General features: G+C 40.4%; 1 protein-coding gene across 2 annotated transcripts in view; it reads right to left on the bottom strand.

Moving 5' to 3' along the window:
* Positions 1–1,860: 1,860 nt before the first annotated feature.
* Positions 1,861–16,517, bottom strand: part of DHRSX (dehydrogenase/reductase X-linked) — a 168,498-nt gene continuing 153,841 nt past the window's right edge. For both annotated transcript variants that reach the window (XM_086768578.1, XM_086768586.1), the window contains one exon: positions 1,861–2,322. In XM_086768578.1, coding sequence (XP_086624704.1) covers positions 2,125–2,322 — 198 coding nt within the window. In that variant the 3' untranslated portion in view covers positions 1,861–2,124. The remainder of the gene's footprint in view (positions 2,323–16,517) is intronic.

The raw sequence follows: 16,517 nt of genomic DNA, 5'->3' as shown, positions 1-16,517 counted from the left end.
TCTGCTGCAAACCAGAGCACAACACTGTGTTTGCACTTAGTTCTGTCGTGCAGTGATTTCCAGTGCCCCAAAGAGAATATAAGCTTTACGTCTGCCTATTGGTCTCTTTTACTGTGCGTATATTAAAAACAGAAATGCAAGGACTTTTATAGGATTATGCTGCTTTGTCAGATGACATCTAAAATGCATGAGATGGCAGTAGGGTAGAGCTAACTCCATTAACAGCAAGAGTTCAGGTTCTCTAGTCACAGAGTCCATGCTTGGAAAGTTTATCTCACTGAGGAGAGATCATAGAAGGGTCCTTAAAATCATCTAGTTCCAATCCCCCTGCCGTGAGCAGGGACACCTTCCACTAGATCAGGTTGCTCCAAGCCTCATCCAGCCTGGCCTTGAATACTTCCAGGGATGGGGCATCTGCAACTTCTCTGAGCAAGCTCTTCCAGTGTCTCACCACCCTTAAAGAACTTCTTCTAATATCTACTCTAAATCTACCTCCCTCTATTTTAAAACCATTACCCCTCCACCCTATCACAACAGGCCCTGCTGAAGAGTTTCTCCCCATCTTTCCTGTAGGCCTGGGAGGCAGCTATAAGGTCTCTGTCAAGCCTGCTAGATGTTTAGGGGAGACATCTAATCTTGACTGAAACTTCCACGGGAAGTTACTCTGTAAATTATTCTCATGGTTTATCACCTTCCCCTTAAAATGTTGTGTCTGTCTTCAATCCAGTTTTTTTTTTTTTCTTTTAGTTATTTGAGCTTGTAGAAACTCAGACTATCTGTATATTGCCACGTCTGTTTTGTTCTTTACTCCATGGATGTGGACATCATTCTTGAAGCTTCACTTTGGCAGAAATAGGTAGAATTCTCTGAATTGTATGCACTGAAGCTTGTTCAAAACTGATGGCATCTGAACTGAGCACTATCCTGTGCGAAAGAAAAATCTTAGGGTTTAGCAGAAACAATTTCATAAAAAATATTAGCTCCACACTCAGAGACAGTCAAATAAAATTAAAGAGCTGTTAGAAATTTTTAGGAAAGAAATCCATAACAAAAGGGAAAATATCCTGTTGTTGCTGTGTAAGTTGAATAAGTAGGCAGGGGCTACTCTTCAACATGGCAAAGAGATAGTTTAAGGGGGACATGTTGGAAGACTCCAAACCCTTTAGCAACACAGAGAAAGTGGACAGACATTCATTGTTTGCTGCTTCTTCCAAACTATGAACTCTAGTTTTGAAACTCATATGAACTAGGTTCAAATCCAACGAAAGCAGGCAACTCTTCATGCAACAGGCAGTAGATGAGTGAATCTCCTTGCCAAAGAATATGCAAGAAGTTGAAGATGCAAGTTTACAGAGGTTCAGGAGAAAAGGGGACAAGTAATCTTGGCCCACTGCTGAGACAGCAGGTCAACTGCGTCCTCAGCCAAACCAGTGTCACCACTCTTCTGTTTGATCCCTTCCGTATTCGTATAGCTCACCTTTAAAGGAGAGCTGAACTCAAACTGAAAACAATGGAATTCAATATCCTGTCTGAAGACCTTATTTATTTGCATTGTTTAGTTCTGACCTTCAGTTAAAACCTCTGGATAAAAGTTGACATATAAACCTAATGTTATGATAGAAACAACATAATGATGATGAATGCCAAATGTCTGCATTAGAACAAGCTGACATTCATTATAAAGAGTCTTAAAGATTAATGAAGCTTAAGGAAAAAAAGCTGCAACTTTTAAAACTGATTAAAAAAGAGTAAGTTATATGTACAAAGGTGGCTTACGTTCAACATGCCAGAAACACAACATGCTCACCAGAGAAAGTATTTTCTTTTCTGTTGAACAAAAAATGAAAACTTAACTCTGCACAAGGTTAAAGATTGTATTTTAATCACAGACTGAAACATCATGATTTACAAAACTGATGGTTAGATTTAAAACCAACCACTACACCTTTCTGTGGGAATACTCCCCCCACACCCTAGCAGACTAGGGGTTCAAGTGAAGAACAGAGCTGTTCATGTTTGCCTTTGGGACTGAAGAGTGATTTCCAGGATGAAGACTGATGCTGCAAGAATTCACCTAAGATGCATGTCCATGCATTTAGTTTACTCAGCTGGAAGTGTTTTTTTCTAGGGAACTCTGCTGGATTCATCAAAAATCCCAACCATCTTGCAGCTTTCTGTCCAGAGCCTTCTCTGCAGCTCCTCATCATATGCTATGTCAGCTGATTTTGTCCTTTCCTCATTGTAAAGGTAACAGCCGCCAGCTCCTTCCATCTCAGGTGATACTGCTGCATAGATGCTTGTAGAGGCTCCTTCCTCTGGAGTCTGCAGAAACAAACAAACAAACAAAAAAACAAATTCAGGCAAGGCGGGTACAATAGTAGAATTATATTACACTGTATGATCTTACCAGTGACAATCAGCTTCCCTGGTTTCACATCACATTTGTGGTCTTTACACAAACCTCAAGCTGGCAATGATAAAAATGCCACCTGTATGGAGTGTAGAAACGGAGCACAGTCCATTTCTACAACAGTGCTATTTTGAGACAGCTTAAACTCAGAGAACAGAGATATGGAAAACTCTGGTCCATTTTTTCAAGAGCTAGTCAGATGGAGCACACAAAATTGATTTAGTTTTCACAGTTAGAGCTAATAAACCCAAAAGCAAACACAAATATTAAAATCCTAGTTTAATTATTAATTTTGCAAGGATGAAAGGGTCTGTATGCTGCCTTAAGAAGATGAAGGCTGTGCTGCATGTGCAGTGTGTTCATTCTAACAGCAATATGACACAAGCAGAGGACCATGGAAACCATGACAGCAAATTAAGATTCCACAGTTCAATTTAAGCAGGTAGGTAAACCAGGGAATTACATTTTACAAAGAGCGTAGTTATCAGAGTTCTGCAGTGTCATAAAGCAAAATGGCAAAAGACCTATAATGTCTGATATACTATGAGTATTAAATGAGAATAAATAAGTGAACAGCTTAGACTGATAATTCCTTTCATCCCAAGGATACGCAAAACATTTCCATTTTACATTCAGAAGGATCACACAGCTATCACTGAAATTATTTCAATGGCATTTTTTTTCTTTCATTGAAGGGCATATTTAAAACACAGCATTTGATATATTTTGTCTTTATCAGTTATATAATTATGATCAATGCCAGCTAGACAAAAATGTGTCATTTTACAATCCTTGCAGTCATTCCCTGAGTCACTAACAGTATCAATGGTGCTCATAGCTTTCTCTGCTGCACCTGACAGGATGTCTTTTCCCGAAGAACTCACTTGATGAATGAGACAGTATTGAATAGGTTACTCAGTGCCTAATTTGAAAAAAAAAATAATCTAAGTCATTTGAAGCTTTTTGTGACAAGGTTCTGGTATTTCAAAAAGAAACAACTCCTCTGGTTTCTCTCTGTGCAATAAATACAACACAATTTATTAGAAATAATTAATTTATCTGATGCATCTGGCATTTGGTCTCATTTACAAATAAGTTAGAGCCATGTCACACACTCACACAATAAGACAAGGTTACCCAAACTGTGACTTCTCCAGCTGCCGCTGAGGCAGAGCACCCTCAGCATTTGTGAGGAAAACACACATTCCCTGCATAACCACAGGGACACTGACCAAAAAGTGAACTGCTGAAGAAGAAACGTGCCCTGCTGCGGTACCTCCATGTACAGAGCTCCGCTAGTTCCAGTATAAACGCTCCACTCCATGCCTAGCCCTTCATCAAAGGTGTTTAAGCTGAAGGAAAAGCTACTGATGCCAACAGGCTGCAGAGAGCGGTAATGCCCCCGTACTTTCCTTCAGTGGCCACAAAACAGTCAGCTTTTACTGTCAGTTACCACACAAAGACAGCATGTCCTCTTCCAGATGCCACCTAATGAAATAAGATGGTAACTCAGCTCGCCACAGGCTGTTCTCTCAGCAAAATATCAGTCAGTACATTAAAAAAAGTCAGGTCCAGGTACCTGCTGGAATATTTTTTAAGAAGATGACTGTACTATGAGATATCATCTAGAAACACAAAGTGCTTACTTACCTTAGTGTAGTACTCTACTACTGCTTCTTCACCCTTCTCTTTCTTATGGAAAAGAGTGCTATTCACATCCAGTAGATTAAGGAAACAACATAAAGCTATGTGCATGCATAATTCTTTGCAGCATCAGGATAACTCAAAAAAGCCAGAGTCCATGTGGTCACATAGCAGCTACTATCACGATCAGTTATCATGCAATATAAAATATCTTAATACTGTAAAGCAGCAGAACAATAATGAATAAAAGCATCCATATTTTATGCAATTTATTCTGGATGACAGAGAGAAATCAAAAGTTTTAATGTACTGCTGTGTTTCATTTAAAAAATCTAGTGACACACATAAACCATTACTTCATGTGATGGTTCACTGGATATTATGTTCTGGAATTCAACAGCTCTCCAGCACAAACAAGTATAAATGTCAATGTCAGTGACTCCCAGATCTCAATGACCACATCTCAAAAAGAAAATATTTTTTAAAAATTATCTGTGGGCGGAATTTGTGTCATTATGTTCTTATGAGCGGGGCTCTCTACAACCTCAGAAACTGGTGTGTATGAATCTTCCTACAGCATCAAAAACACAATGTGCCTTTGCTGATTCAATGGGAAGGGTGTCCCAAGATATGCAGGATTTATCAAGATTTTTATTTTTTTATTATATGTTGGGTAAGTTCCCCATCAGAAGTGATCTATTCAAAGTAACATCAATAACATTAATTAAAGGCTATACATGAGTTGAAAGCCAGTCGTTGTAGGCCTTTACCAAACCTTTTTATACAGCAGGCTGTTTCCTGTTCTTCAATACAAAGAAAGTATCGAGCAGGCTCAGACAATAATAAATGTGTTTACACACATTGATCACACTGTGACCAGTCTAGAAGCACAGTGACATGATCAGCTTGTGAAACTTTTCACAAGACTTAATTTGTTTTTCATTCTGTCCACCATATCTAATATGCTGAGTAGAAAGTTCTATGCAAAATTCCTATTTACTTTCTATCACTTGTTGCTAAAAGCAATTATCTAAACACGTAAGGAAAAAATACTATAATACATTAAGTGATTAGTGTATAATAATTTAAGGAAAACAATTTTTCCAGTGCAATGGGGAGCAGAGTTTCATATGTATGATTCAGTAATTGTCTTATCCCATCTTCTGCGGCCTGAAAGGGTTAATACTCCCTTACTTGACAATCTCTTCAGTGTTTCATCATGTTTTCTGTTTTAATGAAAGTAAAAAGGAAACCCTTCACCAGGAGTGCCCTGGCCTCCTGGCTAGATGGATGACCTACCTGCTTTGAGAGGTTACAAGAAAAGCACATGCTGCAATTCCACCACTGGATCATGCCCATATCTACTATGAAAGCACCGTACATCCATCTCTCCACACACACTCAAGACTTGTTCTTAAAGTGTTGGATCAACTACACACCCACAGAGACACAAACACATACACACGTCCTGCCTGGGACTCTGAAGTATTACACCAAAAGTTGCAGGTAGACAGGCAGTAGTCATAAGTATCATCCAGATCATGGGGGAGGATACTCTACACATTGTCAGAATTAAAAACCAAAACCAAAACCAAAACAAAACAAAAAAAAATCCAAACCAAAACAACCAAGAAACAGTAACAGAGTAATAGAGTAATATATATACCTATAGGATCAGTAACATCTTGTTCATGAATTGGCTGGACTTGTCCTAAGACAAGAGGGATTCCTATAAATTGCACAATGCTTCTTCACTCTTCAGTTACCAATTTATTTGTGCTGAACTTCTTTTAAATTGGATGTATGTTTACAAATTATTGTTAGTATACAAGCAACCATAATTAATACATATCCAAGTAAAACTGATTTCTGCTTAACATTTTCCTGAAGAAATTCTGCATCTGCAATTCCTTTTGCTTGTTACAGTACTGATCACATCTTTTACTTCTACTTTCTTTTGCAATTCACTATTTGTTTGCAGTATCCCTTCAACAGTAAATAAAGATCTGATTGAAATTACATATCTTTGTATTGAGCGTTAAATGGGCAGGCTGTGGAAGAAGGAGAGAAAAGACTGCATGTGATCAGCTTATTTAAGCAAAATGCAGTCTATATACACTAAATGACATTATTTTGGCACTATCTGTTCTGAAAGAAAAAGGTGTGTTTTTTTACAGAAGATTTAATATTTCCTTTTTTAAATATTTATCAACAGTAAGTCATCAACAGAGAATAATTTTCCCTCAGCATGAAATGGAATATTCTGTTCTATGAAAACTGAGACACAGAGGATTTGTCTTTTAGTTTTGTTTTTTTAAGACTTGCCAGTTAACGCATTTTGATGAATGCATTTTAAGTGCCATATAATCTTGTCAATACTAGGTGCTAATGCTCGCAAAATGTGTTAGTGGACAGTCGGTCCCTACAGCCATGTCACCATGAAATGTCACATCCTTTTCATTTGTCTACAACAGGCACAACAGCTTAACTCTTTGGAAATCATACGTTTGCATCAGTTACACCTGATGGTTTTGTGGAGCTTTCATGTTAATCCATGTACTTATCCAGTTCCACTTCCACCTGAATTCAGAGTCCTGGGCAGAAAGTATGACATGTCAATCGGAAACTACAGAAAACTGGACAGGAAACAAAACTAATAAGCTCCTATAATTCCTCTTCAGCAATCCATTCATTTTCCAGGTACCATTTCCAGTAACCACCAGCAAACAGTGAGAACCTTGCTATGTGTCTTAAACACTATGATGAACAGTTAAATGGACAGAAATTGTATTGGCTGACAGAGTTGACCACATGATTGAAAAAGCAGTCGCAATACAATCCTTGGTATCAGTGGAGTACTTACTCTGGAACAGCTTTCCCTCACCACTGTCAATCAGCTGATTGTACTTGGTTTGTATTTTATGACTTCAGTATGCTGCCATCTTGAGAGATGGTAGGAGAGAAGATCGGGCAAAGGGGGGAAAAGCAGGAAGCAGCTGGCAAACTCCATGACTGATATCACAGTTGCATTGTGAGGGACATGAATGAGGGGCCAAACAGGCAGATGTACACCCAACTGTCTGGAATGCTGGCAAGTGGCTTAATGCTGAGGAAGAACATGTTAAAACACCTTTATCCATACAACTTGTGATGCTGAATACATTAAGTATTGGTGGAATGCCCCTCAGCAACGATATTAAGCAGACAGCTGTACGTACACTCATCGGCACTGGTTTGTAATGGTGGTCCCACCTCATGTACTCACATCCATTATGTTACGCACTTCTCAGATGAGTTAAAGGAGCTTTCAGGGTTTGGTTTTTTTTTGGCACAGAGGTTCAGGATGTTTGCTCTGTGATCTTGCTTTTTTTAAATGAGTGAGTGAGTTTCCATCAGGCTGGTCCTGGCTTGGGTAACAAGAAGACATGGCTGGCTAGTGACACATTTCCCAGGTTCCAGCTAGGAAGACACAGCAAGCACTGAACAGACCATCTTCTGGGCCTGGGTACTCAGGCACTTTTGCCAGCATTCCTTTGTTTTTTTTCAACATTCATTATTCTGGTAATGTTTTGCAAATGTTAGTATTTTACTGATTTGCTTCTGGACTGAAAACCTCTATATATACAGAGTTTTCTGCCTTTTCTGCCCTTCTTCAGGAAAGACAATGATCATCTGGGATCCCTGAACAGTACTACACATATGCACAGTGGGGCTTACTGACATGAATGAGAACACCAAATTACTGTTACTTGGCACATCAATGTCTTTCATCTATTTGCTGGCAGTGAATGGAGGGGTGACACCGAGTCACCCTTAACGCACTGCTTGACTCTCAAGAACAAAGGAAAACGCGAAGCCACTGCAGCACAGAATAGTTTGAAAACTGTCAGAAATGGCGTAGCTGGGATTACGTTGCCATGAATGTTAAAACAAACAAACTTGTGACAAACAAATTACCTGTGTTCTAAGGAGCACTGATTACTATGATCTGTGAACTACTGAATCATCTCAAAACTGGGTTACTTACGGGTGCAAGACTCCGAGGTGAAATAACAACAGCTGCTCAAGTGTCACTGCCTCCTGGTGAAGACACGGGCTGCGTGCACTCAACACTTGCTGTGCAACTTCGGCACTGTCTAGACCTAATGTGATCGCTGCTTTGAAAACTTCAACCAAAAAGCAATCAGTTGAAACACTGAGTATGAAAACAAGGGCTAGAAAAGAAACTATGGCGCAGGTGTAAGGACGTGCTCAGCAACCTTTGATGAAGACGGCTGTATCAGCTGACTGCAAGTCCTGGTGAGACTGGTGGCCAGGACCAACTGTCGGATCCCTAGGAAGACAAAGCTGCCAGAGAGGTCTGGCAGCACAGCTTTTCAGACATCCCTGCCTTCACTCAAAAGCCCTGGTTTCCATCTGTGTTCTCTCTCTCCTCCTATTCTTTCGTATGTAGCTCACTATTATTCTCTTTCTATCCAATTTCTGCCTTGATTATAGACTAGAAAGAGATAAAGATGTTTTATTGAATATACAGTTCTCCCTAGAGACCCCGTCAACACCGTCAAATTAATTTCTCTTCACTCCCCAGCTCATGGCAAAGAGAATTCTTTAATAAATTCACTCCATAATAAAATTCTTTAGATTTCATCTTTAAAAGAGACAGCAGCTACAAACAGCAATGGCTGAGTTAAAATGTGAAGCCTTTCTCCTGTCAGTGTTGTGGCCACAGAGAAATCATTTCTGAATCAAAGATATGAATATATAATAAAAGACAAAACACTGATGAATTAAGAACACAAGGCAATTTTCAAACTAAAAAAAATACCGCAATGTTGAAGGAAAGGAACTTTTATAATATTAATAATACATGCCTACTCTGAGAAAAATAGAAGCTTTTCCCTGAGCATCCTAGCACAAGATGCTGTAAAGAACAGAAGCAGAGAGAGTTGGCAAACAGACATAGATAAGCAAATCCTGAATGTCTTGTTTCCTTTCTATGGAAATCAAATTTTCTGGACAGGTCTTTCAAAAAAATCCTGGTACACAAGGAAGTCCTACCTCGTCTTCACATCAGCCCCCAGTGTCTGGGAAGCCTGCAGACAAAGTAGACCACAGAAGAAAGGAACGGTCCCCAAAAGACTGACAGGGTCAGCCTGTTGCTCAGGGAGCCCAAGGAGCAGGCAGACACATAGCCTCGAATGCCTGACTTTCCATGAATCTTCTGATGGAGTCAATGGTCGAAGGTTTTGGTTTGTGTTGTGTCAGAGCAATGCCTCTGAGAAATGTGTTTTGCTGGAAAATCGCCAAGCAGCTCTACTCTGAAACTCTGGGATGGGTTCTGTCAGACTCAAAACATGAGTGAAGGTTTACTGAGGAACCCTCCTCTTCCAAAGCAGCTGCTTCAGACTGAGCAGGACATCATGGGTCATCTCAGACAGCATCATGTGCCTATGTTATCAGGCAGATGAATGGAGCCCCTGTTGGCTGGCCAGCCTTCTGGGCCACACTGAAGAGATCTCCATTGACTTCCAATATCAGCTTCAACAGTAAACTCACTTGCAGATACCACAAAAATAAATTTACATGTCTTAATTTTAAACTGAATCTCTCTCACTTAGAAGTGTGATGTAATCCCAGTGATTTGTGCAGGAGTGTTTGTGGATCCATACTTTGCATTTTCTAAGCTGTTGAAATGGAGGACTAGAAGAATAATGTTTAGTTTTATGCAATTCTCAAAATGCAAACAAGAACCCAACTTTACATGAATGAATTTGAGCAGGGACTTGAAGCTTTGGGTCAAAGTCATTAATCATAACTGAGTCCTTTGTTCATTTTGTCAGGTGCATTGAGGAAGATTACTTTGCTTGAAGGTTGATCCCTAAGCTCACTTTGCAGCAGACAGCAATGTCTTCAGAGTCAGAACTGAGATATCACTGCAGCCACTCAAATTACACTACACTTGTTACCTCACTCAGCTCAGTAACAGTAGGCAAAATTTGACAGACAGGAGCCTGCTGCCCCAGACATTGCATAAACACCCAGTCAGAGACAGTCACTTGCTGGAAGAATATCCAGGCTCCAGGAAATAAGGCAGGCAACAACAGGAGGAGAGAGCTGAGAGAGTACATGTACTTCACAAAATGCTGGAGCCTCTTCTGGGAGCGTTTCCAGTCCTCTGGAAACCAGGTGATGTTCTGCAGCTACCTATTGCTGAGGATGCCTGACTTAAATCACTCAGAATTGTCCTGGGTATCTTCACACAATCTGGGATTTTCTGCAACACCTCTTTTCAGAGAGGAAAAGCGATTTACCGAATCAAATGTGCAAGTCAGGAGAAGAGATGAGGAAAAAATGAGCCTCCTAAATCCCAATTCTGATGCCTTGTGCAGCAGGATGTTACTCCTTTTCTGTGTTTGTAAAGGAAAATACACAATTTATTTGTTTACAACCAGCTTTATGGCCATAATTACAGTATCATGTGAGCAATTCAACATAATCTTCTTCATTCCAATATGTAGAGTGATCTATCATTAAGTAAGAATACTTAATTACAGCTTAGTATTCATGCTAGATATATGCTAAGGAATCATCCTGTTATTTTTATTAGGTATGCAAGGCTTTAATTCTACTAAAGTTTTGAACTATTACTATCTGAGATATATGAATAAAAGCGTAAGACTACTCCTCCCTCCGACGAAGCTCTTAGAGAAGAAACCTCTTTGATAGGTAGTGGCTGGAACATCTGCATCATTTAATAATATACGCTCAATTTTTAGTTGAAATTAAAATTTAAATATTATTCAAAATGTGAATGGATCAAAATTAAAGAGGACTTGAACCAACAATCAACCATGAAAGCTTTAGAAGTTTCGTTCTCTGCTGCATTATCTTATGCCAGTACGTGGGTCATCTTTAGCTTGCTGAATTCTTTCAAATGATGCCAGATTTTGGCAATCAAAATGAAACAACAGAGAAAAGTACACAGAAGTGTTTACATTTGAAGTGGTAGCTGCATTTATTACCAGCCCTACAGTGTAGGAGACACAGCAAGGCTCCAAGAGCTGAAGAGGATGCTCCTGAGCGCATATACCTCTGAACAATTTATTTCATTACCTGCCTGCTTACGCAAATTGTAAAGTCTTTGCCAGCTTTTGCTGAAAACACAAGACCTCAGGTGTAAAATATACGGCCACTTCTGTTTGTAGCACTCTACTGTCACCTCTACTCTTTTACTTACTGTTTAACACTTGACAAGTCACTTTGCCCATATATCTTGTTTTCCCTTCTCAGAAAATGGAAACTGACACTTATATCTCCAACTTCAAAACTTTCTTATGAGGACTGTTAATTTTTTTTTATGCTTATAAGCACCCAGGACAGGCATGGAACTCCTAAATATTTAAAAGATAACCACAATATAGAAAACCTTTACGAACTACAATGAGATCAAAAAGCCTAAAGACTGTACAGAACACAGACAAAATTAAATAATCCAAAATTACATAGGCCAGTGGTTATTTCACAGCCTCTTCTATTTTAAGTTGCTACAACCCCCGTTTTGCACCCCAAAGAGCAGCGGGGCTATTTCCACCCATGGGCTCAGCCGGGCGGTGGGGCTGGGAGAGGCTGGCTGCCAGCCCAGGTTTCTCACCTGCCCGCTGGAGGCACTTGCTGAAACCAGACTGGCTCAGGTGGATGGATCACCAGGTAAGGTCAGCGGAGGACACTTGTCCTCCAGGACTCAGGTAGACCCCAAGATGGGACCAGAAATAGTAAAGCGCACAAATTAATACAAAATGACTACAAGGTGCTACATCTCCGCGTTAACAGCATGCAAGATGAAAATATGCCTGGGAAGATGGGAGAGATGAAAGCAAAAATACCCTTTCCCCTAAATTTCTCATGTCTACGTTGCAGCGGCATGCTAGCTGAGCTGCAACACGTCCTGCTGATGGGTCTGCTCCACACAAAGCTCCTGCATGGGAAAAGAGACATCACCTCACAGTGCTTATCCTCACCGTGGGTCTCAGCCCTCATCTCCTTTTCCCTTTCGCTGACTCCAAGCCTTTTTGCAGGACTGAAAGGCAATAGTCTTGCAGAGGCTGCACTGGCTGGAAGGAAGAAGTTTCAAGCAGATTGCAATATACCACTTAGCACTGCCCATTCCCCAGTTGGCCTGGGTTTCTGTTTTCTATACAGTTATTTTGTTTAAATTATAGTTTTGCAATATTCCCCAAGCTGAGAGGAGAAAGTCCCTACTGGAAGACAGATAAAAGTGGTGGCGAGGGAAGGAATCTTACTCTGCAGATTTATGTTTCCCGCAATTCCCGTTGCTGGCAATTTCAGCATTTAATCTTGAACAATACACCAAAAAGTTATAAACAAGGGGGTTAATTTAGGTCTGTCCCTACTGACGTGCTCCAAAGATGGAAAACAAAATCAGACTAATTTCCTATAGTTATTTTAGTAAGAGAATAGAAATAGGTGAGAGTAGCTCAGATTTCCTAACCCTATCTATCTGACAGATACAGTAAACAGAATTAGTTAGTTCAGGTCAGTAATTACAGAATATACATCCTCAGTTTTGATAAGAAAAATGTGCCAAATAAGCTCAAGGTATTTCTGTTTAAGTAACAAAACCCTTTATAAATGACAATTCTCTTCATTTTAATTAAAGCCACATTTTGTCTGAAAGCATCTTGTAAAAAAAGTAAAGAAAAAAATCAGTCATCTTGTAAAAAATACTACTGTTTCCCATTTTCAATCACAACAGAATGCTGAAGTCATAAAATCACAGATAGATTCTGAAACCATATGATTATGGAGCTGTCTGCGTAGCTTATCCTCTCAGTTACCCGAGAGAAGTACTAAATTTAAAGGCAAAGCCTATATTCAGCTGCAAATCGACATATCCGGATGCTTACTAACCCACCATGATCAATCTGTTTCTAACAAAATAACTAAAAATGCAAATGCAAAGGAAGACTGAATCTTATTATTCAAATCAAGCTTTTAATTGTGTAGACCGAAAGAGAGTTTAAGCTCTGTAACTTAAATCCCTTTGTTTAAATCAGTCAAGCCCAGGGCTCTTTACTGTCCACCACGGAACCTATCGATGGCTGTAACTCAGAAGAGCCCCAAAGAACATCTATAACTTTAGACAGGCAAATAGTGCCGCTGATTTCAATGAGATTAGTCATGCTTCTAAAATTATGTCAGACAAGATCTGAGGCATCCTATCTTTTACCGCAGAGCTCACTGTAGACAGAGCAAACACGCAAACTCTCAGCCACACAAACGCTTCCCAAGGCCTGAAATACAAGCAAAAGACTTCCATCTTGAAAACAATTACTCGTGAGTTTAAACTCATACAGTTAATGAGCTAAATGGTCTGAAAGAAGGGTAGGTTGGTATTAATAGTGCAGAGGGTGATGCTAGCCTGAGGAGAGGTGATAATGTTATTAATTTGCAAAAGGGCAGAGAGACAAAAACAGAGATAGCAGTTCTTGCCAGTGGAACAGATAAACGGAGGCAGGGAAGTGGGATGTACTGAAAATTGTTACGTACTAGTGACTAGCAAGACCCAGATTTACAATCCACTGAAGTTGGTAATTTCAATATCCCAATTTATTTCTAAACCTTCATTAAGGTAACAGATGGAGCCATTAATTTGTGAAAAACATCTCCTCTGCAAAGGCCAGGACTGGATTTGGTGACAGTTGTGGTCCTTCCTGTGTTCCTGTTTCCTTTGCTGGGCGACAGAAGTTGCAGCAGAAGTGTCCTATTGCTGTACAGATTACGCAATATATATCCTACTCCTGTCTGATCGACTAAAGCAACTGTCCTGGCTTGTGTCACAGGAAGAATTGCTTCAAGTTCCAAAAATGAGATCCATAGTGAAGGGTCAAATCTCATTACCTGAAGGAGGACAATGAAAAACTGGAAAGGAAAAAAAAAATTAATCCCTTCCACATCCAAATTGTTTCCTCAGTCTGCTATTAAAAGAAAAGAAAAAAGAAAAAGAAAAAAAAAAAAAGAAGATGGCAAGAATGTTAAAAATCCCAACAATCTTCCTGAAAATCTTCATATTCCTTTTATTTCATTCTCAGATAGCTCCTGTCTCTGCAGAGTGTTTCTGACTGGGGTTTTGATACTGGACTGATTAAGGGCATAGGTAGCTATAAGCCAGAGAATCACACTTGCAGAACTATCAACAGCCAAAGTAACACAGAGAGAATTAACCTTTTCTTTTTATTAAGTGCCCCAGGAGAGTTTCTGTTGCACTTGTATTAACAGGGCTTTTTGACTAAAAGGTTAGAGCAGTTGTTTAGAATGGGAAACAAATACTGTGAGGTTTTGCGGTTCGATGCATACATGTTACAGACCCCATCTGCTGCTGAAACAATTCACTTTGTTTAGGGAGCTGCTATTGAACCATGCTCTTCGGTAATGCCATTCTGCTACACATGTCCGTTTGCCTTGAGAGCCCAATCAATGAGCCCTCCCCGCCCGCTTGCTCACGGTGATACACTGCAAGCAGTGATGATGCTCCAGATGATTAAACTTCTACTTCCCGGGAAAAATTCCAGTTGAATTAATGCAAAACTGTGGCTGCGGTTTAGTAACTGCTTTTAACTCATAAAAATACAGGCTGAGGTCTGAGCAGAGGCTTGAACGCCAGCGCAGACCGCCTGTCTCAGCCCTCCCTGCTGCCTCTCCCGCCCGCCCGGCTGCTTGCTTAAAATTCTGCTCTTCACCTGCAAGTCTGCACAGCTCTGCAGCCTCCTATTGTTATTTAATATGTACTTCACAGCACAATTGAATTGTTCCAATCAAGATTAGAACTCTGCTTCTCTAGGTGGTATGCAAAGCACATCTGCAGCCTACACTTTCACCCATTTCTCCGCCTGCCCTTTCATCATGCCCCACAACAGTCTCGTAGGTAGTCCCAGCTCTTATTCATTCCCTTTTCCTCCTCCTAAACTCCTAAATGCCTCTTGCCAGGCCCTCATCACAACCTCACTGTGGGTGTCTCCTACATCAGCACGCCAGGCACTTGTCCCTGTTGGGTCAGGTCCCTTTTTGCAGCTCATGTGCCACACAGAGAGGGGTCTCCTCAGGGGCTCTCAGTGCAGCACCGACACTCACCCTCCTTGGATCACCCATCCATGTCACCAAGCCCCTTCAGAAACCAAAAAGGAGTAGAGAGCCGCCTTCGAAGCCTGAGCTCTTGGGGAAGATGGCTCTTACCATCTGTGGAGCAAACAAAGGAGCAAGCCCAAGCCTTTTGATAGTAGAGAAAGAAGAGGGAAGTATCAGGTGAAACCTCATCAATACCTTGACCCAGACAGTTCTGAGAAGATAGGAGAAATGGCGGGTCCACAGGCAGTGCCAAGCCCTTAGAGCAGGGCAGAAAACAAGGCTCCTCTTGCAGCAAAATTGCAAGGAGCATCAAAACGGTGGTGTAACAGCATGTTGCACTGCGGGATGCGTGGGGCTACAGGGAAGGAGTGCGAGCGAGGCCAGTCTCAGGGCACGGAAGCCACCAGCAACAGCCACAATTCCCTGGCACTGCTCGGCCTTTCCCAGGGCATGAGCCGCTGCTGCCACTGGAGGAATGAGCTGCAAAGCCCACTTTGCTCTGCAAATGTCTGCTGAGGTGATGCGGCTAGTTTTACATCCCTGAGCTTTGTAAGGGAGTTGCAATCAAGAAGCAAGAGTTCCCCAAGAAGCATGCTTTTTATACAAAAATAATCTAAACGTTTGGTTTTTACCAATTATATAAACTCCTCAGTGACCAAAACATAACTGACCTTTACTTTTAAATCTGTGCTCAATAAAAGAGGATTACAATTGTTTGTGAACTTTGCAAAGACTGTAACATGGCTCGCGGAAAAAAAACCCCTTAATTTATATTTGTCTAATCCCTAATAGCTGCCGACAGTCTGTGAAACAAATAGTTTTAATTACTTTCTCCTTGCTGAATCTCAGGTCTCATCATTTAATCAAAAAATAGCACATTACCAACAATTGGGATTAAAAGGAGAGTCATACAGCAGGAAAAACAGGAAATTAGATTAGCACCAAGCAGTGACAAATATGCCCTTCTTATTGCAGCCCTGTCCTGAGACAGCAGAACATCAGAACATTTACAATTCCCCCATCAAAAAAACACCCAATCAAACAAACAAAAAAAAAAGCCCTCAAGACATTTTTCCATTTATCCTGAGACTTATGGCTATTGAAAATGTCAATGGGGTCTCTGCAATAAAAAAATATTCTAAAGACTCCTTTCAGTTATTTATGAACAATATACAGATCTTACACTTTGGTGTGAAATAAGTGCTAATTGTTTTTTTATTGGAACTACTGATGCATGAAAATGACTGCAGAGCTAATCAATAGGTAACGATTATATTTCAGGAGTAACGCTCTCTTCAGAGGAAAAAAAATGGCTGCAACT

Source organism: Chlamydotis macqueenii, chromosome 1, assembly GCF_036417535.1.
Source record: "Chlamydotis macqueenii isolate bChlMac1 chromosome 1, bChlMac1.mat, whole genome shotgun sequence".
NCBI classification, from domain to species: domain Eukaryota; kingdom Metazoa; phylum Chordata; class Aves; order Otidiformes; family Otididae; genus Chlamydotis; species Chlamydotis macqueenii.
The sequence above is the reverse complement of the archived record's forward strand: the minus strand, read 5'-3'. Positions and strand labels throughout refer to the sequence as shown.